The following is a 23,668-nucleotide window of genomic DNA, read 5'->3' as shown; positions in this document are numbered from 1 at the left end:
GAGGTATGATAATGTCTGCGTATCTAGTTTGCAGTCTAGTAAGCGAGACCTCGTTTAGTCAGAAGAACAAGAAAACGAAGTTTGCATATTTTTGTGAAAAGAAATCAGAAACGAGAAATGAGGACTGCGACACTGTTGTCTGTAAGACATTGTGTAGCAGTTGACTAATGATGTCATTCATTACTCAGACCATTATTATTCTTCACATTTTCTGGCACAGGGTATTAATAACTTTTCATTCTTCTCCACGCTCCTTTAGCAGCTCTGCTAAATTAATAGTTGTTTTCTATTTTTTACATAATGCTTGTACAAACTGAAGCCTACGATAGTCAGTCAGCTAAGTTTTCATTATTTTATTGATAGTCATCCTGACAACTGGACCTTGCATCCAGCTTGAGGAATTGTACACCCGGACCCTGTTTTCTCATACTTGGGTGGTCATAGTTACAACCTCCACGTAACATCCGTTGACAAATATCGTCTGGAGGAAGAAAACAGACTGTTAATCATGCTAGTCTTGTAAATTAGGATATAGACAAACATTCAAGCATGTAAACACACAAAGAGAACTCACTACTTTGGTGTGGCTCCAAACATACTAACAGTAATAGAATTTATTTTACTATTATTTCAGTTTACTTTTATAAGAGCACTATTACTGAGAACTATAGTCACTACTTACAGTGAAATCCAGTGAGATGTTACTTCTAGCCTAATGTTAGTTATCTTCAGTTTAGCTTAGTATGAAATTTTGACAAACATTACAAACAAGTCGTCGCTCCCTCCCTTTGCATGATGGTCTGCTCAACCTTGAGTAAGACAGACTTACCACCTGTGACAGGATGAAGAACTACAGTTGTAAAGACCATAAGAAGCTTTGGATGCACAATGCGAGCGGGAGGAGACAATGTTTTTGTGAAAGTCAGGAAGCACAGTCGGCAGGTGTGGGTTACCCCCTCCCCTACCTGCCAATTACTTTCACATCAAAGAAGCCAAACTGTATTTAAGTCAGAGAGCCCGGGCATCATCACTCAGACTTCAACCACTGCTCGCCGTCTTCTAACTTCTGAAGATTCTCCGCAAAGAATTCTCGTGTTCGGCAAAACGGTAAGCTAGATATTTGTTAGTTGGTTATTCTCTTGACTTTTATAATGTTGATGAAAATAAGTTCAAATTTTGGAAAAAAAATCTAAATAAATTGCATAACGGAATTGACAGTTTAAGTAGAGGTTTGTGTAGAGCACCATCAGTGTCAGGACACAGCAACCTGAGACAACAGATTGTCACTGACACTCGTTCTTTCATTCAACATACAACAATTATTTGTCTGTGGCTTCCTGTTATCATACTGAACGTTGGCTAAGTGGATGAATACTGGCTTAGTTCTTCTTTTCTTCTCGCACTTGCAGCAGTTTGTCCTCGAGATCCACAATGCAGCGACTGGTCATCGTTGTCTGCCTGTTGGTGGCGCTGTCTGCTCCATACAGTAAGTCATCACTTTTCATCGGCCTTTGTCTTTTCTACTTTGTTATCAGCCTCCTCCCCAAAATGCTTACTTCCTGAACCCGAGCACGAAGTTCATGGGATCATTTTTGATTTATGATTTTCTTTTATTATTATGATTATTACGTTGATTATGACTATAAGTACTAGTAGTAATAACAATAGTTTATTTTGTCATATTTTCCACACGTTCTGTACTAAATATGTTTGTCTGTTACTACAGCTGAAGGCTTGTTTATAGACAGTATTACGGGGACCAATGGTGAACACCTGACTAATTCGCTGGCGAATATAAAAAGAAAGGCGAAAGAAGATATTTTTACAGCAAAGCGGGTAGTGAGCAGGAAAGCTGGTCCATACCCGGTATCTTTGCTGTCGAAAAACAAAAGAGTGTCAATCAAACGGTATGTGAGTGTTTGTGAGAGGTGACACATTACAGGTAGAATAGTCACAGGTTCGTATCCAGGTGAAGTAGCGAAAATGTTTGCAGGGCTCTTGATGAATTGGTGAAATGTACCTGTAAAGAAGTAAAGAGTTTATGTCTTAAGTACTTCGTTACATTGAAGGGATCTTTCATGAAAGGTTTACACAGTCTGGTAGTTGAGTTTTAATTTGTATAGTTGAAGCACAACACTACAATATCTAAACTTATTTAAGCAACTGATTTATTGTTAAAAAGGTTTCAACCACCATCAGAAGAGGAATCCATTCCTAGGGAGCAGTGATGTCAGATGTCAAAGGTCAGAGGTTGGAGCGCTGCTGACAGAATTTCCCCAGGACTAAAGGCATTTTCTGCAGAAATGTCATGATGCACCTTGTTTGAAAGTTCTAAAAGTGTGAACTTCGAACGATCTAATAAAGAATAAAGATATCACAAAACAAGACGAGTATGGTAATGTTATGTTGAGTGAGTTGTGTCGTGTAAGATAACTCGTGTTACTTTATTCAACAATACCGGAAAGTGGAGGTGGAAGACAGATGAGGTTAGAAAGAGACACGAAGCACATTTGTATAAACATCTTTTCGACTAATAAAGCGAATTAAAAGCAAAGGTTTAAAACTTCCCAATATTCTTGAGCACTAAAGGGATTTTCTTAGTTCTTTCCTTGTGTTTTCAATGTGTCAAGAAAGAAAAAATGTTCTGTATGATATGAGCGACTACAAAATTCTAGTACACATTATTGTCTCGAATAAATCTCTAGAAAATATATGCGGTAATAAAGAAACTTATATATTTTAATATATTATATATTCAAGTCAAAAAATGTCGCGGACGTCTGGGAATGGGTAGGTGAAGATAGCCCGAGGCTATAATTGCGGTTTTCTCTAGCTAATCACACTGTCAGTACCTCTACCATCTCACGGCAGATGTGTTCTCTCTCATGCACACAGGTTTGCAGTCAGACAAGCTTCCACAAATTGTCGACACAAAGCGAGTAGTAAAAACAATTTCATTCATGATTCAAGATACATGGAGGAGACAAGGTCTGATTGCATCGCCAGTCGAGTTCAAACTCAGGAAACTAGCACCACCCGGGGGTCCAGACTCCTCCCCAGTTCCTTGGGTTGCTCCTGGGGTCAACAGGGGAGGTCTGTGGCTTCACACCGCTGGCCATCCAGCGAGAAAGTCTGTTCATCATGAACTTCAATATCTGAGGTTGCTTCTGTGCCAGGTCATTCCGCTCCTGTGGGTCATCTGACAGGAAACCACATTGTCAGGCAGGTTGTTACCCTCCACAGGTTGTTCATTTTAACTGTCTTTTATTTATGTACTTCAATCCAGCATAAGCTAATGAACTTAAGAAGACAGTTCTCGATATTGTTCATTACTTATAAACCAACAAAGTTCTTGTCGTTATGTCCTGTAGACACAACCCAGTGACTTACTTCGTATGTTGTACAGCTGGGGCTTCCATGTCGCCTCCTTTGTTCTGGAAATTGTGTTGTCCTGTGTGGGAATGGGATACCAGTCATTGATGCTGCCTGGAGAGCCGGTCAGCAGCTTGTAGTCGCCGTATCTGATGGCGGAGCTGTTCATGATGGTGTCGATGTTGTAGACAAATTCGGTTCTGCTGCTCGGGGCGCCAGTCCTCAGCATCTCCCACTGGTTGACGCCGTCGATGTTAGAATCTGTCATCAACAAGTTATACAGTTTTTCATGACAAACTATTTCAGTGTGTCTTTTATCAAATAAATAGAAAATGCTTTTTAGACCTTCAGTTTTCACATTTTGTCCAGACTGTCCTTCAAGAACCTTCATAATCGACACCACAGGGAGTAGAACTTGATAACGAAAAGAAGCAGACTGATCGTCACGTGCTCACTATCGTCCAAGAAGATGGATCTTGTCACCTGCCACGCCTGTCTAATTTGCAATCCACTCGACCCCACCCCGCCACCTTCAACGACCACTTCCAGTCAAGGGAAAGTTAAGGAAGGAGTGATTCAGTCTGTTTTTTTGCTTTTGGTGTATCCACTGTAGGTGGTCTAAGGTGAAGACAATGTTCTTACCTGGGCGTAAACCAGCGAGATGTAGAATGGTGGGGAACCAGTCCACAGCATGTATCATCCTGGAGACCAAACGTTGTCGGAATATAAGTTCATATTGTGTATTATTTCTGTCTGTCTGTCTGTCTGTCTACAATGTCACTACAGTGTGATTATGTTTGCGGGTTACCTATCTAACCACATACAAATTACACTGCGTGAATTATCTGTCGGTGTGCATCATATCACAGACACAAACATAACATGTACAGGTGAGCAGACATATTTGTGAGCATCACGTACTCATGGTTGGTGTAGCCAGTCCGCTCCAGCAGGTTTCTGCTCCATACGAAAGCCACACCCCGGGTGCCTCCTTCCCAAAATGTTGTCTTGCCACCCCGGAGTGGCCAGTTGTTACCCCCATGTGGCACTGATCCGCCATTCTGAAAACAAATTCGGGTTTTAACTTAAAATATAGATAGCTGTGCTGCACTCCAACACGTAGTTGAGAAACACAATCAAGCACTCACTCACTCACTCACTCACTCACTCACTCACTCACTCACTCACTCACTCACTCACTCACTCACTCACTCACTCACTCACTCACTCACTCACTCACTCACTCACTCACTCACTCACTCACTCACTCACTCACTCACTCAAGTCACCATAGTACCATAATCCAGTCACAAGAGTTGTCCTTCCTCAGACCTAAGTGTTACCCGGGGTGCACGTGACACTCACGTCAGTGGTGAAGATGATCAGCGAGTTGTCCAGCAGTCCGGCACTGTCCAGCGCCTCGGTAATCTGACCGAATGCCTCGTCCATCATGGACACCATCCCTGGTGAAGCGTGAACTCAATAAACCACACATAAACCAGCCAAGAAAGCAACATGTCGGTGGGTCAGCTGCCAAGTAGGGTGTGTGGGGAGTTCACTGCATGAGGTGGGCTCAGAGGTAAGTGTTCTACCCTACGGGTTGTTTGCTTTTGCCCGCGGCTTACATTCACCTCAGTACTACTTACCTGTCACCTCAAGACTCACCCAGCTCAGTGTAAGTGTCCTCACAACAAACTAATATTTACCTGTAATAATACTCACCGCTGTAAACGCGTCTCCGTTTGGAAGCAACGTGTTTGTACATTTGTTCGTATTTCAGGGGAACCTGTATCACACACACACACAATGTATATACCATCTTCCTGATCTCAACATTCACTACATGGTCATTTTTATTTTGTGCGAACATAACATTCAGCTTCTTATAGAAGCAAGCCTCTTGTATCTCTAACCGTCATTTTAGTTGCCGTCGCGAGACATTTAGGACTTAATATTTGTTATGTTAAAGCTGTTATATATCCGTGGTAGAAGTATATAAACAGTCAGGCCGTTGGTCTGGTAACAGTCATCTACTGGGTTTCATGACGAAGGGCAAACATTCCAGAGGGGCAGCAGCCCTTTCTATCTATCATTTGACACAGGTTCCTGCCACAAGTTTACCTGCAGCGGGTAGTGAACCAACTGGAAGGGCAGGTAGAGAAACAGGGGCTTGGACTTGTCGTGATTCTCGATCACTTTGATCGTCTGGTCAGTGAAAAGATACTGAAAAGAAACAAATATCAACAAAATTATTAATATCCTGATATTTTTAGACAATGAATCTCAACTTACCTTTTCCTTTCACATCTATGTGGCAGGAAATGAGTGTTAAAGAGCCACCATTATTGAAAACGAGTCCACGAGGGTATGTATTATACAGCCTTTGCTAGTTAGAATGTTTTCATAATAATGAGGAGGATATCATCAACCAGATTATGATGGTGTACTGACTGAGGGGAAGCTAAATCAAGACAATCAGCAATAAACCGCAATACAAAGCTAATTTGTAATAATAGAACCTAAGGTGTTCAAACATTGATTACCTTACCACCTATCCTCTTACTCAGATGTAGATGTTGATACATTGATGTAATTTAATAATATCTGACTTACTATTGATGTTGATACACTGATGTAACTTGATAGTATCCTTACTTACTGTAGAATGAGTATGATGCGGATCCTCCGCAACAGACGTATTACTGCGGAAGTCGTATCCCCCAGCTGCACATCACACCGATTTGCTGTAGAAATTTTGTGTTTTGTGGGGAGGAGAGTTTGGAAACTTTACCACACAGCTCTACAAATTAAGTAGAATACGTGCAAAACATCTTTCTAAAACAATTTCTTTATCCCCCATTCATAAAAAAACGGGTTTCGAACCAGAGAAGACTTTACATTCATCAAATGTGTTGGCGATTTTACGGTGTTATGCACTTTGACTTTAATATTACCTGGTACAGTTTGTGTACCTCACACGTGATGTCAGATATAAGAAGTCTGATGTTTGTATCTAAGTTCTAGCTGGATGCCTAACGCCAAGCTAAGGGCCTAGTGCCATTCCATGCACCGACCCCAGAGACAGGTGAGATGCATTACTTGTACGATGGGTGTAGTAATCATCCATGCCGTTGTAGTAGCCGTAGAAGCTGTCGAACCCGCGATAGGTCGGCGTGTACTTCCAGTTGCACATGCCCAGGTGCCACCTGGGGAACAAAAGACATCATGTGACTCCGGTCATAAGACGGTAAAGATTGCTTCTATCTTTCCTCTAGATGTTACATCGAAACATCGCCGCTTGTGTTACATCTCAGTCAGCCACTTCAGGAGATAGCGACTGTGTTCTTAACAGATCGTTGATGTGGTGATCCGTTAGTAGACACAGACAGCTCTCATCTTAAGCAAAGTTGATAACAACAACAATAAGAAGTAGATTGCCTTTGGTAGGCTGAAGTCACAGGGGTCATAGGTTCCTTTTGCCGTGACCTTTGCTCCTTCACTATGGGAAGAGCGGTGGGGAAGAGAAGGGGATGGCTTTACCCTTGTCTGAAAATTGTCGACTAAGTTTTATGCTATTGCCAGTAAATCATAGCTTTCATTGATATTATTGTTGTAAAAAGCAAGAACTATTATGTATTGCATAAAAGGAACTGAAGGATGCACACTACTCACTTGCCCACGATGTGTGTCATGTAACCTGCTGTCTTGAGATGGGCCGGCAACATCTTGAAATTTGTCGGCACAAACCGGGGCTGGCCCTCAATGATGACTTTGTGCTGTTAACATAATCATAGCACTCCCTCCTGGTAATGTTTCCTGGTAATGATTATTACAGAACTCCCCCTGGTAATACTCATTACAGCTTGTAAACGTGTGTGTGTGTGTAAGAGAGAGCATGTTAAAATAGTTTTGATGTGTCATCATGTCTTGAAATGTTCTCAAACATATTCTTTAATGTTCACTTGATTGGAGCATGGTCTTGTCCATGTTCACGATAATACTATTTTTGTTCAATGCCTGGAAAACAGTAATTATTAGACATAACGACTCTCAAAGACTAACATAAATACCTGGAGTCCTGTGTGGTATGGAAAATATCCAGTCATAAAGGCACTACGAGATCTGAAACAAACAATTTAGTGGTATATTTCCTAAATAGTATTCTTTTTGCATTTTGTGGAAATGAGCCAGGTTTTCATTGTTATTTTCTGTGGAAGCATGACTTACGGAGAGCAGAAATATTGGATGTAGGAGGAGTTGAGGATCACCCCTGTCCTGGCGTATTTGTCCAGGTTGGGTGTGATCATACTCGGGTTGTGCCAGCTCACATCGTTCCATCCTGAAAAAGAATAATTATAATACATTTGAGCAGAAAGCTAAGGGTGTCTGGGAAAGAAAGAAATGTAACCGCGTTAACAAAGCCGTAAACAGAGAGTTATACCCTTGGATTGTTCAACACATTAATAAAGCTCAGTATAACACGTGCTCTGGTATTTTCCAGCAAATCTTTGGTTAAACATATATTTAGTATATGTATATAGTATATCATGCGCCTACTGAGCGTCATTAAATCATCTGCGCGTGCAATGGCACACACGCACGCGCGCCCACACACACAGCAGTTTAGTAAATGACTTTTAGCAGACAATTGATTATGTTTTTAAACTTATTTATATCTTATATACAGTAAATACAGTGTTAACACCTCTCTACCTACATGTTTGCATTAATCAGTTGTATCTGATTGTGTCGTGTACACATCCTTCGCAGGGTTATGGAAGTGATTAAATTGGTCTAGGGTAGTGCACCAAACAAGGCTGGTAAAAATAGTCTTGACAAAATAAAAAATACAAAAAAATATAAAAAAATTAATTTGTAAATATTGTCACAACTTTAGTTTCCAATGTGTAATATAGATTTACAGCCATAAATAGTTTCAGAGGTCTAACTATAGAGTAAGGCTTTCTCACCCAGGTCATCAGCAACCACAAATATAATGTTTGGACTACTGGTGACAGCTTGAGCGATGGACACAAGGACCATCACAGTGGTCACAAGTAACCAGGTCTTGAGCATGGTGGTCGGTAAAGATTCAATGTCGAAGTGAACGACAAAATGTTTCACCGCAGGTCAAGTTACAGGACGACCGTTAAATAGGGAAACCCTCGTGACGTCATGGTTCAGTATCAGGCGATAAGGTGTGTTGACCAGGGTGAGGTTACAGAGTTCACAACATTTTAATTAGATTAGCACTTGACAGCCAACAATACCTTGGAGGAAGAGGACATTGTATGTCGCCACAAAGAGGTACAGGGCTTCCCAAACATTCTGCCACGTATTGCGCCTTAATTAAAGGTCTATAAGAAGGCACATTCCGTTTCTTCCAATCACAGGCTATACCCCACCGTTTACACTGTATTCCTAGATCTGGTGAAATAATTTACCCTCCACTTCTAGTCCATAAGCATCAATAGGCAAAGGAAACCTGCCACATCGTAAATAAATAACTGACAGCTACAGAGAAAGAAAAATTCCCGATTACTTCAGAGGACATTTATGTCAATGCTGCAAGATCTAATATAAATGTAAATTTTTTTTGTAATATTAAGAAAGCATGATGTTGATTATTATTAACTTTTTATTATTTTTACCATATCCAACACATGAGCCATAGAATATTGTACAGGCTGTCGGCCTGTAATATTCCGTTAACGACTTCACAATAAAAAGAAGGGGCGTTTCTCGATCATTGTTCGTGCTGTGCTCTTGATGTTCCCGGTAAAGCTGTGAGAGAGCAGCTGACCAAATAATAAAAGCTCAAAGTGGGTTTAAGTGTTGGCAGGGCAGGGCGAACAAGATTGTAGTTGATGTATACCACCCGACCCATGGCCTGGTCTGTCTCATGCCCAGTTCTAGCTGAATGTGTCCTTTGCAGTCTGTGCGGGTCATGTACAGTGCCCGTGGGTGATTAAACATCCACATGGACCTTCTCGCATATGTGTTTTAGTATCTACAGTGACTCTGCAATGTGAACGGTCTGGGAGTGTGGAATAAAGAAAGGACGAGAGAGAGCAAGCGAGAGCGAGAGGCAGTGTGTATGAATGTGGAGGACATTTGCGGGGTTGTATAATCCACAGAGCGAGAAGGAGCATCTGCCCGTATATTTGTCGATATTTGTCGAGTAATGATCGACCATCAAACTCCTAGTGTACTATCACTCGGCTAATAAGTGAAATCTTCTTCCTCTTTCTCTGCCAGATAGAATGAAACTGCCATTCCCACCGATCCTACATTTTTTAATGCAAAGTTCGAACAAAATTCTATAATTATGACAATCCTATATGAAGCACATTTTGAAGAGAATTGACCTGTTTGATTTTTCTCCTTTCGGACTTTCCTTTTTCTTTGATTTTTTAAAAACTATTTTGGTTTGAACGATGGTCATTGTAAAGGGAGGGCACTAGTATCATATTCTGCTAAACAGTATAAAGAATACGTTGCCTCCCTTTAACTGTGGTCTCATCAAGCATCTCACCTCTCCATTGCTTGATTATACAATATAACATTAACTGACTGCTAGACGATAATATCCATATGGTGACTGTGCACCCGTGCTGCTGGTCAGCTAATACTGTTTAAGGGAGAAAATAAAAATAAGACAAAAGACTGTAGCGACATAGACTGTCCTGCTACACTTAGAATATAAGCCACCATTTCAGTAACTCTTTTTTTTAAGTTCAATTAAACTAGTTTAAGAAGCACATTTCGCAGTGAATTGAAGTGTTAGATTCTAATATTTCGGACTTTCTTTTCTTCTTTACTTTCTTTCTTTTTAAAAAACTGATTTTGCTTGAATAATGTTCATTGTCAGGGGAGCCTACTAAGGACATCATCAAATTTGGCATTGACAGTAAGTTGCCTCCCGTTAACTGTTATACCGCGACGGTCAAACCTTTCACTAAATTTGAAAAAAAAAATTAAAGAACAGATTGAAGAGTACTAAATATATTTTATCTCAGTACATTAATGATGATAATAAAAGACACAATAAGCAATAATTTATACCATTTCCAAGTGCCCATTTCAAGCATTTTATAATGACTGTAGAATCGAATGATTCTCCTATTAACTGCACCCGTCGTTCTCTATGAACAATACCTATCATTTTATTATCTAACAGTGCAAAATAGCAACTCACATCCTGATTGGCACTCTCCTCCTAAAATAGTATCTTTACTTAAAGAAAACCTTTGCGTTTCCTGAGATTTGAACCACTGTGAAAGTGTACTCTTCTGCTTGTGTCCTGAGAAGCTGCTTTTTGTGTTCAACTGTCGATCGCTATTGTCTCCACATCAAACCTCCCACTCTCTACACAGTTTGTTGTCATGCTACAGTCAGGTGGCAAACAGGGCTACACTCTTTTTATTACATTTTCTTCACGACAGCAACACATTTTAAATCTTAAAATTCCCATCCTTTGTCATGCTGGAAATGAATATGCACCAATCTGGATTATTAAAGATGATTAAAGTAAGCTCTTTCGTTAAAATTTAGGATTCTAATTAACCACTTAATTAACTATTAACTACTAATATCACTTGAGACTCAATCTGATGGCAAAGAATGTGTACTGAACTCGCTATCTGTAAGTTGCGCCGGTCGGCTTCCACACATAAACACTCACCTGAGGCTGTGACAACAAGTGTCTGGGTATTTCCGACAGTTTCACCAGGAAGAACAAGTGGTTGTTAACCTTGTTCCGTGTGGTTTAGACAGTAGACTTATCACTGAGGACCAGCGACTAAAGACATTATAATATTCAAGACCGCACATACACACACGTCTATGACGAATCTTGGAAGTAAACTGAAAAAAACACAAGTTTCCTGTTTGGTCAGACAAAGACCTTCCATGTCACCCAGTTCTAGTCAGGCCTGCAGTTACTCTCATGCCGTTGGTTACTGTCAAGGAGTTGCCACTCAACACATAATCTAGTCAGTAGACACAGACACACAGAACACTACCTGAAGCAGGAACTCCAATGACACCGAATAAATGTAGTTCTTACCGGTGTCACACGTGAGGTCACCGCGCCATGGGGTGAACACCTGACTACAAACACACGAGAAAAAGAAAAACCGTCAGGTTCACCTTCCTGTTGACAAACCTGTTTGGGCGTATAAAAATAGATCTTACGGAGTATGTACGCTTTCTAAAAGACAACGATCAACTGTGTTTAATTATTTACACTGTATTCTATTCACTAACCTCCTCTGGTTTTTACATCAGTCAGTGTTTGATTGTAAACTTTCTAACTTTCTAATCAGTTTCGCTCCTCAGTCAGAATATCGTGTACACGTCAGCATCAGTGGGAGTTGTGCTAAGAGAAGAATAATAGAAGAGTACAAGTAAACTGATAAGAACTGACACAACTACTGCAAAATGTTTTACTGTCATTCAAGACTGCTTTGGGTTGTCTTCTCTGTGAGCTCTTTATCACAGACACACGGACACCAGCTCTAGAAACAGGAACTCACATAACACGACACACGAGCCTCCTGGCTACAAACACTCGCCCACCTGGCCTAACAACAAAACTATCAAAAGAGGACGAACATTCAAGAAGAGAAACATCCTGGTTTATCTCTCGCTGCACAAAAATTGTGTTGCTGAAAACTTTTTCAAACTAGCCTTGACATGAACCTGCTGGAGGGTGTTACTAATGTTGTAAACATTCAGAGACTCTGGGTGCATGCTGCAATAGAAAATAACATTGTATTTTAGTGTTATAAGGAGGAGCAGCACATAACATAAATTGTCATAAATTGTCATCATATTAAGCATCTTTAACTGTTTGTATGTGTTGTGTGGGTATATCACCAGGTTATATTGTTATTTGTACATAAAACATATCGTTATTTACATCAAACTATTCTGCTTTCAGGATTCTGAGAATTCAGCTTCTGACTCGCTCTACAAATGGAGTTACTGAACTTGCTACCTGTAAGTTGTGCCGGTCCACTCCCACAAATCAACACTCACCTGTGGCTGTAAAAACAAGTGGCTGGGTATTTCCTACAGTTTCACCAGGAAGAACATTATCATTATCCTCGGAAAGGCTTGTGAAAGCTCGAGATGGAATTTTCCTGTAACACATCAATCTGGGCGTACAAAATATAGTTTTATCTCTCGAAAGGACATGCCTTTATAAAGTGCTTAAACTTGAATTTCTAGTTTTTTGTTGTCTTTACCTTATGTCACAGCGGATACGAGGGTTGGGCGTTGTGTGAGGTCTTCATAATAAGTCTTTAGTCGCCGGTCACAAGTGCAAGTCGACCTCGTAATGATCTGAATAGTCAACTTGCCGGTTAAGACTAGTGACATGACTCACTTGCACACAAGCTTCCATTTTCGTCCTTTAAAATGAAGTGTTTCATCTCTGAAAATTTCAGCATCACAATAAATATGTATTTATGTGATCTAGGTGAAATACTAATGGAAAAAAAAAACTGTAGCACGACTGCTAAAATTTACACACACATGCTTATCCATCTGTCCATCCATACATTACTCTTTTCATTCATACATACCCGCAAACGTTAACATGCATGGATGAACACGAGGTTACACAGGCTTATATTAAATAACAGAAGGTGGTTTGAAAAGAGGAAATGTGTCTTGTATGAGTTCGTCGTCAAAAGAAGTTTATCCTATTCATCCCTTTCAATCTCAATCTCTTCTAGCAGGTGACCTGGCAAGTCCCCGTCAAGAAGAGACAAATATAGACAAACTTCCTGGTACATCTCTGTTTCATCTCTATGTTTCATCTCTATGTTATATCTCTATATGTTACATCTCTCTGTTTCATCTCTATGTTAAATCTCTATCTGAGCAGCAGGTGTGTTGCTAACTATAAGACCTCTTACACAGTCGTGTTCCCTTCCCCCCACTGGAGAGAGCTTCTGTATGTAATCCGTTCCCAATGAACTAGAAACCTTACCTGACAACTCCCTCCTCCGGTCTTGATACATCATATACAGGGTACTGTGACATTTTTGCTACAGCACACCTTGTACTGGCTTCATCACCCTCTGTACTTCCTTTCCATGTTTTAATTAGCTCATATATTAATCTGCACAAGCATTTTAGTGTCTGAATGTAAATATGGCATGTTTAAATATTTATTTTATTGTTATACATATCGACATACATATCCATTTATAGATTAAGAAGATAATAATAAATTCTTATATTAACTAAAATATGTAGGTGTACAGAATGTGTATTACGTATTTGCAAATTTTTTACTAGTTATATGTCGACATATACAAACACAAATGTTCATAGCATCTAACTCGACCTAGAAATTCATAATATCCACACATACAAAATACACCTATATGTAACTTTATCCACATATACGTACACAGAATACTTGTAGATATATCCATTTGTAGCTTTAGCTAAACAGATATACACACATGAAACTTTATATAAATCATTTACTTGTAACATTTTTTACACTTAGTACATCTCTAAAGGAAATTACAACTGTTATGAATAGAAATAAAAAAGATTTTGGTTTCTACAGGAATATGATTATTCTGCTGGTGTGACATAGATGACCTGTAAACCTTTTTTTTTTTTTTTTGCTCTGGTGAGACTAGCACTGATTGTGTCTACAAATGATGGCATGGATATGATTTAATCTTTCTTTAATTAAAAAGTTAATGAGTCTATTACCTTTTTACTACTTTAACCATAAGACCAAATCACTATATTTTAAAAGCGTTTTTGTATTTTACAGTTTTCAGTACACACAGCGTGCTTGCTTACCTTCTACTACTTTTTGAAATCCACTGAGAACCCCGAGTGTTGTTTCTTCAAATAAAATTCAAACTCGTGGAAGCAGAAATCACGCAGACGAAATAAAAATTAAAACCAACGACTCTTTGTGTTTAAAATAAACCGTCATACGCGGAGCGTGGAAAGGTTGTGTTGGAAACACGTGACAGCGGCTACCACGCTTGAGGGACAGGATGCAGCATTCTTTGCTCATCTTTATGTACATCTGTCTGTGCTTCCAGAATTTACGTCGAATCAACGTTGGGAGTGTAGTGAAAGCCGGCAAAGGACAGAGTTCGAATTTATTGTGTTTCCTTGCGAATAGTTTGTACTGACCATGACCAAAGGAACTGAAACTGCATGAGGCGCCATCTTGGAAGTCGATGCCAATTAGTGCAGCTAACTATTCTGCAATTTAATTGTCTCCTTTGCAATCATAGAGGTCCGGTGGCGCAACGGTTAACGCCTGTCACCAATACAGTGAAGGTTGGCTGCCCTGAGTTCATTTCTCGTCTCGGGCACGCTGTTCTTTCTCTGCACGTGGCATCTGTTTACAGGGCAGGCTGCCTTGCTGTAATATAGCCTTAGCTGCTGACACGGGGTAAAACACCAATTCCCCCCCCACTCCTCTGCAATCATTATCTTGGTTTCTGCTACCGGATAGCTGGACTATCAAGATTGCGCCTGTAGATCATGAGATCATGATCCTTTCAAATTATTTTTGATGTAATTCTTTATGCTATGCGGTGCTGCTTCGGGACATGGGCTGTTGTGATTTTGATTAACAATTGATCATTTTTACACACCCACAATATATATATAACTATGAAATATATTTATAGCAATGATGTAAGTATTTTACATATTTAAGTAATTTTCTGCTCGTGTTGTCTATCTTCTGTTTGAAAATAGAACTATAATGAGGAAAATGTGACACAAGCTACTTGAAATTCTTCAGGTTCTCTTTTTAAAAAACATTCTATCCTCCTTGTTCCTTAATTATTAAGATAAAGTCTAGTAACTCTTTTTAAAAATAACCATTTCTATACATAAAAAGCAAACAGAGGAACAGACAGGGAGACGTATTTTATTACTTACTGGCACTGCTGCTGAATCCACTTTGTGACCGGAGAACTGCAGTAACATCCACTAAACTAGACAACCCTGACTGACGAAATGTAACGGTCGTTCGTGGGTTATCTACCGCTGACTCTGTCACCGTACTGATGTCTCCTGACAGTCTTTGTGTAGAGCTCAACGGCAACGACCATATGACGTCATCGTCACGTGGCAGAGCGTGCTGTGGGGCAAGTGGACATGCTGATGGTGACGGCTGTGTCGTGTATCGAACAGAGTCCACAGCAACCACCCCCGAGCTTTTGTCCGTTGGTACATTTTCAAACATCACCTGAATAGTAAATAATAACAAACGATGCAAGAACAGTAAACAAAGAAATCGAGTTGCAGTAGACAGCTGTTTGCTAGTTGTACAGTAAATGTAACTGAATAAATGGCACGACACAGACCAGCTGTGTGTCTGATGTCCAGTCTGATGTCGCAGACCATTTGAGGGAAGAATATAGAGATTATCAAGTTTACACTTGCAGCTTTCGAACAGAAAAAAAGAGTTGTTATTAATAACATTATCTTTTTGGTAGGTTTCATATTGTCAATTTAAACTTAAACATATGCAGGGTTTTTTAAAATAAAAAGAAAACAACAGAAGCGCTCACTGTAAATGCAGCTGAGGAAGACAGAGGCACTGCTGCCTGTTGCCATGTTTGTAAACAGTCGACAGTTGATGTATTTGAAGACACTACCCAGACCGCTCTGCGATTTCCGTCCAAACTTTGAATTGACACAAGTAGTCTACACTCACGGCCACAGGTAATGAAGAAAAACTCCAGACATCCTGTCTGCGAACCTGTTGACTGAGCCAGGGTAGTGGTCATCGTGGCTTTGATAGTCGGGTAGATGACGTAAGCAAAATATCCTGGAAAAGTGAGTACACACTATACACACTATTGTCTTAGGTTCTGGCAAGTAACCTATGACCTAGCATTGATTATTGACATGGAATTTATTACTTCAGTTTCTTCTACTAATAAGCTTGTCTTATATGTTATTTAAGAAATGCGCTACAGTACCATTACTCGTTGCACCTCTGACGTTTTCAGACATAAGTTGAAAGGTTATGTCCCAGTTGTCAAGAGTCCAGCCACAAGTTGAAGGAGTATTTTCTCCGAGCCCAAACGAACATGCTGTTAGAACCCAGAAGTTATGCAATAACCTTAAGTAAACTCGTCAAATATACAACAGTCATATAAGATTACAGATGATCGAAAAAGATTGCTGCATATAGGAACATCTCACTATATATGACTTTTTGATAAGTTGGGTGACTGGGAGTTTTTAGCTAGACGGAAGGCAGTTTGATGATACAATGTCGACTGACCGGAAATTTAGAAGATTTCTATAAACACAGTGAAACTAATTTGAAAGGTAGAGTAATTGTTATAAACAGACCTTTGTCTCATTTACTAAAACCGAAACCAAGACCATCCATTAAACACACTGTAAAATACACATCATGTGTAATTGATTATTTTAATTACAAATATTTTATATTTTTGAAATTATGTCGGTGTTATTGATTGCCCTTATCGACTAATAAGCACAAATGGGAAGAAAAAAGAAGACAAAATACAAAACAAATGAGTAGAAGTGAGGCCAGTACAGTTGACAATGGTGTATGTCGTCCATAAACATTTTACACACCTGCTTATTTTCCTTTTTGATGGTAATGCTGCTGAATAGTCAGCACATATTTCAAGGGGGTCAACAGACTTGGTTTTTGGTTACCTCCTACCTTTAGCGTTAGGCTGGATTAATACACGGGAATCCCTCTGTACAAATTGTGATTGTACACCTACCATATTTAACACAACGATGGAGAAGGAAGTTTATTTTATTACTCAATCGCATTGTTTTTGTTAACACAGATCGTTAGCACAGCAGTGCTTTTCTTAGGCAACGATTGTTTCATGAAACAAAAACGTTTTTGATGAGATATGTGAGCGATCTGACCTGAGACACGTATAGTCAACCACTGGCCGTGTACCCATCGTAGTCAGAAATGTCTAATGACGGATACCATCTGGACTTCTGTTTTCCCTTACAGCTAATGGCTTTAACATCCAAAATGTAGGCAATTTTCATTGTTGAGCTACACACAGGGCAACGAAGATTTCTGTAGACTTACCAGGCCCAGTGCATGATCCTGGCTGTAGTTTGACACCCCGGAGCTGAACTTTGTTGTTAGTATCGGCACTGCGAGCTCGAAATGCAAGCTGAAATTTTTAAAAAGTTAATTTGAAGCATCTTCGGGCAGCATGTTCAGCTTATTTGTTCTTTCTTTCTTTTTCTTCCATTTTCAGATTGAGTGACTTACCCTAGTGTTTCATAGAGTTTTAAGATGATTATGATTTATTAATTTCTTACACAAAAATGCCCACTGTCGTTACCTCTATTAATAATTTCTCGTAACAACAATGTTTCGGAAAATTATCTAAGAAATAACATTTTAAATCTGTAATAGGCTGACAACCTTTGAATTATGCGTTGAAATAAAAATAATCGTCTCTTACAGCAAACCTACCTTACCAGTGGTATTTGATAACTCAATCTTATGCGAGATGAAATCTGGTATCTCGTTAACCTCCTCAGTCATGACACTAAATAAAAGAATGCGTGTTGCCAGGTAAACACTCAGTGTTCCTGGTATTTCTTGTGTGTACTCAAACGTAAGGCAGGTCACGTGACTGATATGGAGCAGCGGCGACACCAGGACTGAGAAGGAGTTATACCTTCCAGTCTTCCCCGGACACTCAGCGTGATCTACAGAAAACATAATGTGACGAGATACACATCACTGACAATGCATTGGAGAATTTATCTCATGCGTGTCCGAAATTATATTTCATAAAGGGAAGAACAGTAGTCTGGTGGCAAATGAACTCGATTTCTAAAAGATATTGCCCGTTAGAGAATATTCTCCGATGTTACCTTCCTTACACTGAATTGGTTAGAACAAAAGCATTTCTTTGTTCGCTTCGTCTTCGCATATAACAATCTGTAAAAAGCAAGGCTTTGCTTAAAAGCGAATTGTGGCATGTAAGAACGGACCTAAAATTAAAAGGGAATCGCTTTTGTCACCTGCTCGTCAATGGCTTAAAAATACAGCTGCAGTTAACTTGTATAATTTAATAGTCATTAAAACACCGGCCACTCAGGTCCATTTGAACAGTTTCTGGAAAACTCACGCTGCTTAACCTGTAAACAAAACTATTTACAGGGGAAGGATGAAAAGTGAGCAAAGAAAGGGTTTTATACATTTTCCAAATATGCACTAAACCTACATCTCCATGGACTTCGATATACAAGTTTTAAATATACATTATACATGCAAAAGATTACAAGATGACATTTTATGCTTTGGCAATGAATGTCGCGATAATACGTTACTGTTGCTTTAGGGCTTGTGATTAATTGATTGTTCTGCTAAATCTTTGGTCATAAATATAAAACATTACCTCCGATTTGTCGCCAGTCCTCTGCATCATAGTCTGTACAGAACTGAGTGTAGTTACACAGAGATTGACCGAAGGAGCAGTCTCCGTATTGTACAGGGTAAGCTTGATAACAGAATAGTCATTAAAATTGAGAACAGGTGCTGCTGCTAATTAAATTCAAACTTAAATAAGTTACTGTCTTTGAATTGAAGCTAAAAGGATGAATCAAACGTAATAAGCGATACTATTTGTGTCTGTCTTTACATGTTCGTATATGTTGTATATGTTGGAAGAGTTACTGAAGCCCAAGAAATAGCTCAGTATTTGATAGTTTGGGAAAACTTGTGTGGTGAATGCTGTGTTACATCCATTCAATCTCAGCTTATGGTTATTGCTTAACACGTGCACTTACTTGAAACATTTAATGAAATTTAATTCAAGGAAAATGTAACTTTAAATTTTCCTTTGCCTTAAAACTTTTCATAGCTTTATTCATTATGTTACCTTTTTGTAATTACTTATGCCTTTGCTAAGCCTTTACTCAGTTACTTATATTTTTATTATTGCTTCATAAATTGATTTTGTTATGTTATTTGTTTATATTTTAAAGAATTCATGATAAATTGCATTCTTTATGAGAGTACGCAAAGTGTGCTTTGAAGAAAGATGTCTCTATGGGTGACCATGTGACCATGTAAATAAGGTTGAGGACCATGAGTCCTCTAAGAAACCAATGGGTCATGATGAGTAAGAAAAAAATCAGTGTAAGAACTTTTAGTTTCGTGATAATACTGTTTCAACTATAATGTATGCTAATGTTACGATGGTTTAAAATTTGTTATTTTCTGTATATATTTGTACAATGGTAGTAACAAAGTAACTCCAAAAAAGACATGTAATTGATGACGGAAGGTGCTTACTTTCAATGTCGTTTCCCAGAAAGTAACTACTGGTTTCGATGAAGCCACTATTATTTGTGCAGGGTCTGTTAGAAAAGAAAAAAATAACAAATGACTTGTTCAAATGTTTATGAATTGTAACAGAATTCGAAACATGTCTCAGTTAAAACTACATTATCAAGCTATTCTACCTTTAAAACTTTTGTCATAAATATCTCTTAATGAGTTTAGAAACTTTATTCTTTTTCGTAACCACTAAACTCACAACAGATCTTTATACTTCAATGGAATTTCTGTGATTCGGTTGCTAGCATTCCCGCCCTCTACCCTTGCTAAGTCAAAGGTCAGGGCTGATATTAATGTCGAGTATGTAACCACTAACAGATCGTACACCCTGCCTTCCGCTGTCCTGCACTCTCCAGATGATGTCTTTCATAAAAGTTACAGTCACAATAAGTCCTAATTGCTGCAGACTGTAGTAAACATGTCGTTGGCTGAACAATACTGTATGTCCGTTACAAGCTCAACATAAATTTCAGCCCTGATGCCATTGTCTGACATAACTGCTGTCCTCGGTCTCAACAAAGACTCAAGCTTCTTACCTTTGTGACAAAGATCCCACGATGCCCACAATCAAATATTCCAAGTACAGCCATCGACGCCATGCCACGTGATCACATGTCGCCATCTTGTCTGCAAACATGAGTTTTTCACCAGAATATAAAGGTATCAGATTTGAAAAACACACTGAGCAATACTAATTTATTATTATTATTTATTAATCGTTGATAATAATGAAGATAATAAAGAAGACTGCAATAAGCAATAATTTATGCGCTTTTCACGTGTTCATTTAAAGCATTTTATAACTACTGTAGATCACACTCAAAAGATTTCTCCCTTAACTGCACCTGTCGTTCTGTTATCAACAATGCCTGTTATTTTATTATCCAACAGTGCAAAATAACAACTCACATCCTGATTTGCATTTTTTATCTTAAAATTCTATCATGACCACAACCAATGATAGAAGCAGGAAAGCTGTTTCCTTCTACAGGTGACTTTAAAAAAGAACTGTGCGTCCCCTGAGATGTGAACCGCTATGAAAGTGTGTAGACTACTATTTGTGTCGTTCTGAGCACTTCTTTTCGTGTTCCACCACGAATTTCCTACAGGCTTTAGCAGGAAGAAAATAAACCGTGAGAAGGCTCGTGACACAAAAATATGGGGGTAGCATAGTGCAGTTTTATCTCTTTAATAGACATGCCTTTCTAAGATGTTTAACCTTTAATTTCAGTTACATTTTGACTGATCCTTTCTGGTCTTTAGGTCATAGTGGATACCGAGGCTGGGATTTTTGCGAGGTTCTGAAAATGACGGAAATCGCTGGTCTGAAGTGTATGTTCACTTTGCTATTAGACTAAATATTCAAGATGACAAGACTCACTTGTACACAAGTCTGACTTCCATAAATGTTACTGAATACATGTAGATAGTGTTATTTCTGTGACAATATTCAGTGTAACTTTTTATTCTGTCAGTAGACTGTCATTATCACATTCTAGGGTGTGGACACACGCAGACCAAGGCTTGATGCATACATGTCAGTCCATAAGCCATGTGTTGCCTGTGTCACACAAAAGACTTCCGCGCTAGAAGGTAAACCGCCTGGCGACAAATATTCCTCCGCTCTACACCGTGCGATAGTAAACACATTCATCAACTATTTTTAGGTGTGGATATTAGGATCCTTTTACTGTGGATGGTTTTAACAGGATGTTCGTAGTGACAATGTCTGCTACCTAATTCTTGGTCATGTCTTTCAGCATTCTAAGTGAGTGAAACCTTTAGGGAGTCAGTAAAGATTATTTTGAACTTCAGATGCAGTTTAAGCCGCTCTCATCAAATGCTGCCATTTCCTTCTTTTAAAGTGAAATGTTTCCTCTGTTTTCAAACTAAGAGATATGTCATAAAATTTCAACATCAGCATAAACACATCTGATAATTACTTATCCTCGTAAAATTAGAATTGGAAAACCATCTGTAAGACCACAGCACTTTTATCTGTCGATGCATATATCAGACTGTCTATCAATACATTGTTGCATATATGAATGGATAAAAACGAGGTGACTCATGGTTATATTCAAAAACAGCAGGTGGTTTTAAAAAAGAAAATGTGTTTTTTATGAGTTCGTCGGGAAAAAAAGTTTATCCTGTTCATACCTTTCAACCTCTTTCTCGTGTAGCAGGTGACTTAGCAGGACGCCGTCAAGAGGAGACAAAATATAAGACAGAGGGCAAACTTCCTGGTGCACCTCCACCTGGTACATCACATACAACAGGTGTGTTGCACACTGTAAGACCGCTTACACAGGCGTGTTCCCTTTGACCTACGGTAGCTTTTGTATGTACAGTGATACCTCGGTTCTCGAACGCCTTGACTTTCGACCAAATCGGTATTCGACCAGGAAATCGACGAAAACCAAACAAACCACACAAATTTTGTCTTGGGAATCCGAACAAATATTTGGACTCGAAACATCCGAACGTCCGAGATGAGCCGAGTTTTGAGCCGAAATGGCGTTCATTTGGGCCCCGCAGCGCGCCTTGCTTGCGTCATCAGTTGTGAGTGCAGAGAGAGAGAGAAGTCACGTTTTTTGTGGAGAGAGTCATGAAATGTATGCAAAAATGGACAGAAATCCGCAAAATTTTGTTGAACAAGCATCACCCTGATAAAGTGGTAGCAAATAGAGCAGTAACATTTTTAATGACAATGTTATGTTCCACTTTCCGCAAAATTTTTGCAAAGGAGAAAAAAACAGCAAACAATTGACAATTATTCTTCCGTAAAAGAAATCAGACAAGCAAACTTGCAGAGCAAGATTCTGATTCTCTCTCAGCAAAAGATACAGAGAACAGAAACACCGGCGAAGAGCAGTTACCCTCTGTTTTATTGAAGAAGACTCCAATTCAAACACAATAACCATCCCCCTTCCTCCTCCCTCCACATTCATTCCCTCCTGCCATAAAGTTTGGTACAGGTACAGTAAATGAAACACAATTTACTGTACTGTACTGTACAGTACATTTTATTTATTTATTTTTTTTTTTTTTTTTTTTTTTTTTGAATAAATACACTTTTATTTCTTGTTTGTTGTTGAGACTGCATGTTTTTCTACATATTATATAACAAATCAGGCCAGTAAATAGGCATTTTCTGGGCTTGGAACGAATTAATCCAGTTTCCATTATTTCCTATGGGTTTTATTGCTTCGGTTCTCGAACAATTTGGTTCTCGACCGTCCTCCCGGAACGAATTATGTTCGAGAACCGAGGTATCACTGTACTTCATCCCCAATCTGTGCTAGAAGTATTTCCCAGTGTGTAGCCGAGCGGCAGGTACACGAGGAAGAAAATTAACGCCGTTAAAAAGTCCGAGTGTTTACCTTCATGTTGACACACCAGTCTGAGTGTGCCCAAAATAGGTCTCGATGTTTATTTATTTTTAGGGGGAATATGTATACCTTTTAAAAGAAAATAATTAGCTGTGCTTAATCATTTCAACTGAATTCTATTGATCCCCTTTGGTCTTTATATTATAGTCAGTGTTGAATAGTTTATTATAGTCTTATTAGTCTCTGCCTGTTACAATATCATTTACACATTTCAGCATCAATTTGAATTGTTCTAAGAGAAAAGTACAAGAAAAATTTTAAGGATAACACAACTACTACATAATATTTTCATTGTTATTGGTATACTCACATTTTCAACTTTGCTTTGAGTTGTCTTATCAAAAGCTCTTTTTCAATGACACACGAAAAGTCTTGAAGTAGGAACTAATGACAGAATAAATACATTCACTACTGGTGTCAGTCAAGAGAGGTTCGGGCTACAAGGAGAGCAATCTGTCGACAAACACTCACACACCTTACACTCATTTGATGACATGTCAGATACCTTTAGCTCCAGGTAACC

At 39.0% G+C, this 23,668-nt stretch overlaps 2 protein-coding genes and 1 long non-coding RNA gene across 6 annotated transcripts; 1 reads left to right on the top strand and 2 right to left on the bottom strand.

The window, feature by feature from the left end:
* The first annotated feature begins 1,045 nt into the window (after window positions 1-1,045).
* LOC112560463 lies at window positions 1,046-2,372 on the top strand. The gene is made up of 4 exons (XR_003098536.1): window positions 1,046-1,107; window positions 1,410-1,486; window positions 1,727-1,907; window positions 2,183-2,372. It is a non-coding gene; the product is annotated as an uncharacterized LOC112560463 (long non-coding RNA).
* Window positions 2,373-2,937: 565 nt separating this feature from the next.
* Window positions 2,938-11,330, bottom strand: LOC112560458 (arylsulfatase B-like). 2 transcript variants are annotated; one of them, XM_025232328.1, is made up of 13 exons: window positions 11,057-11,330; window positions 7,600-7,711; window positions 7,443-7,494; window positions 7,045-7,148; window positions 6,472-6,578; window positions 6,032-6,096; window positions 5,494-5,595; window positions 5,095-5,158; window positions 4,738-4,835; window positions 4,294-4,433; window positions 4,015-4,073; window positions 3,391-3,633; window positions 2,938-3,199 (listed from the first exon to the last, which is right to left on the bottom strand). In XM_025232328.1, the coding sequence occupies exons 2-13, from the start codon at window positions 7,677-7,679 to the stop codon at window positions 3,027-3,029; spliced, it is 1,287 nt and encodes a 428-aa protein (XP_025088113.1). In that variant the 5' UTR covers window positions 7,680-7,711; window positions 11,057-11,330; the 3' UTR covers window positions 2,938-3,026. The 2 variants fall into 2 exon arrangements, with proteins under 2 accessions (XP_025088113.1, XP_025088112.1); XM_025232327.1 differs by lacking the exon at window positions 11,057-11,330 and adding an exon at window positions 8,343-8,660.
* A 3,578-nt stretch (window positions 11,331-14,908) lies between these two features.
* On the bottom strand, window positions 14,909-23,626 carry LOC112560461 (MAM and LDL-receptor class A domain-containing protein 2-like). Of its 3 annotated transcripts, none has more exons than XM_025232332.1 (9): window positions 23,456-23,626; window positions 20,290-20,380; window positions 19,709-19,773; window positions 18,810-18,911; window positions 17,876-18,114; window positions 17,480-17,567; window positions 16,365-16,478; window positions 15,951-16,210; window positions 14,909-15,625 (listed from the first exon to the last, which is right to left on the bottom strand). In XM_025232332.1, the coding sequence occupies exons 2-9, from the start codon at window positions 20,373-20,375 to the stop codon at window positions 15,308-15,310; spliced, it is 1,272 nt and encodes a 423-aa protein (XP_025088117.1). In that variant the 5' UTR covers window positions 20,376-20,380; window positions 23,456-23,626; the 3' UTR covers window positions 14,909-15,307. The 3 variants fall into 3 exon arrangements, with proteins under 3 accessions (XP_025088117.1, XP_025088118.1, XP_025088119.1); XM_025232333.1 differs by lacking the exon at window positions 23,456-23,626 and adding an exon at window positions 21,914-21,987; XM_025232334.1 differs by lacking the exon at window positions 23,456-23,626 and adding an exon at window positions 20,663-20,785.
* Between the last annotated feature and the right edge of the window lie 42 nt (window positions 23,627-23,668).

The sequence above is a fragment of the Pomacea canaliculata genome, linkage group LG3 (assembly GCF_003073045.1).
Source record: "Pomacea canaliculata isolate SZHN2017 linkage group LG3, ASM307304v1, whole genome shotgun sequence".
NCBI classification, from domain to species: Eukaryota; Metazoa; Mollusca; class Gastropoda; order Architaenioglossa; family Ampullariidae; genus Pomacea; species Pomacea canaliculata.
Note: the sequence above shows the minus strand (reverse complement) of the source record. Positions and strands in the feature narration are given on the sequence as shown.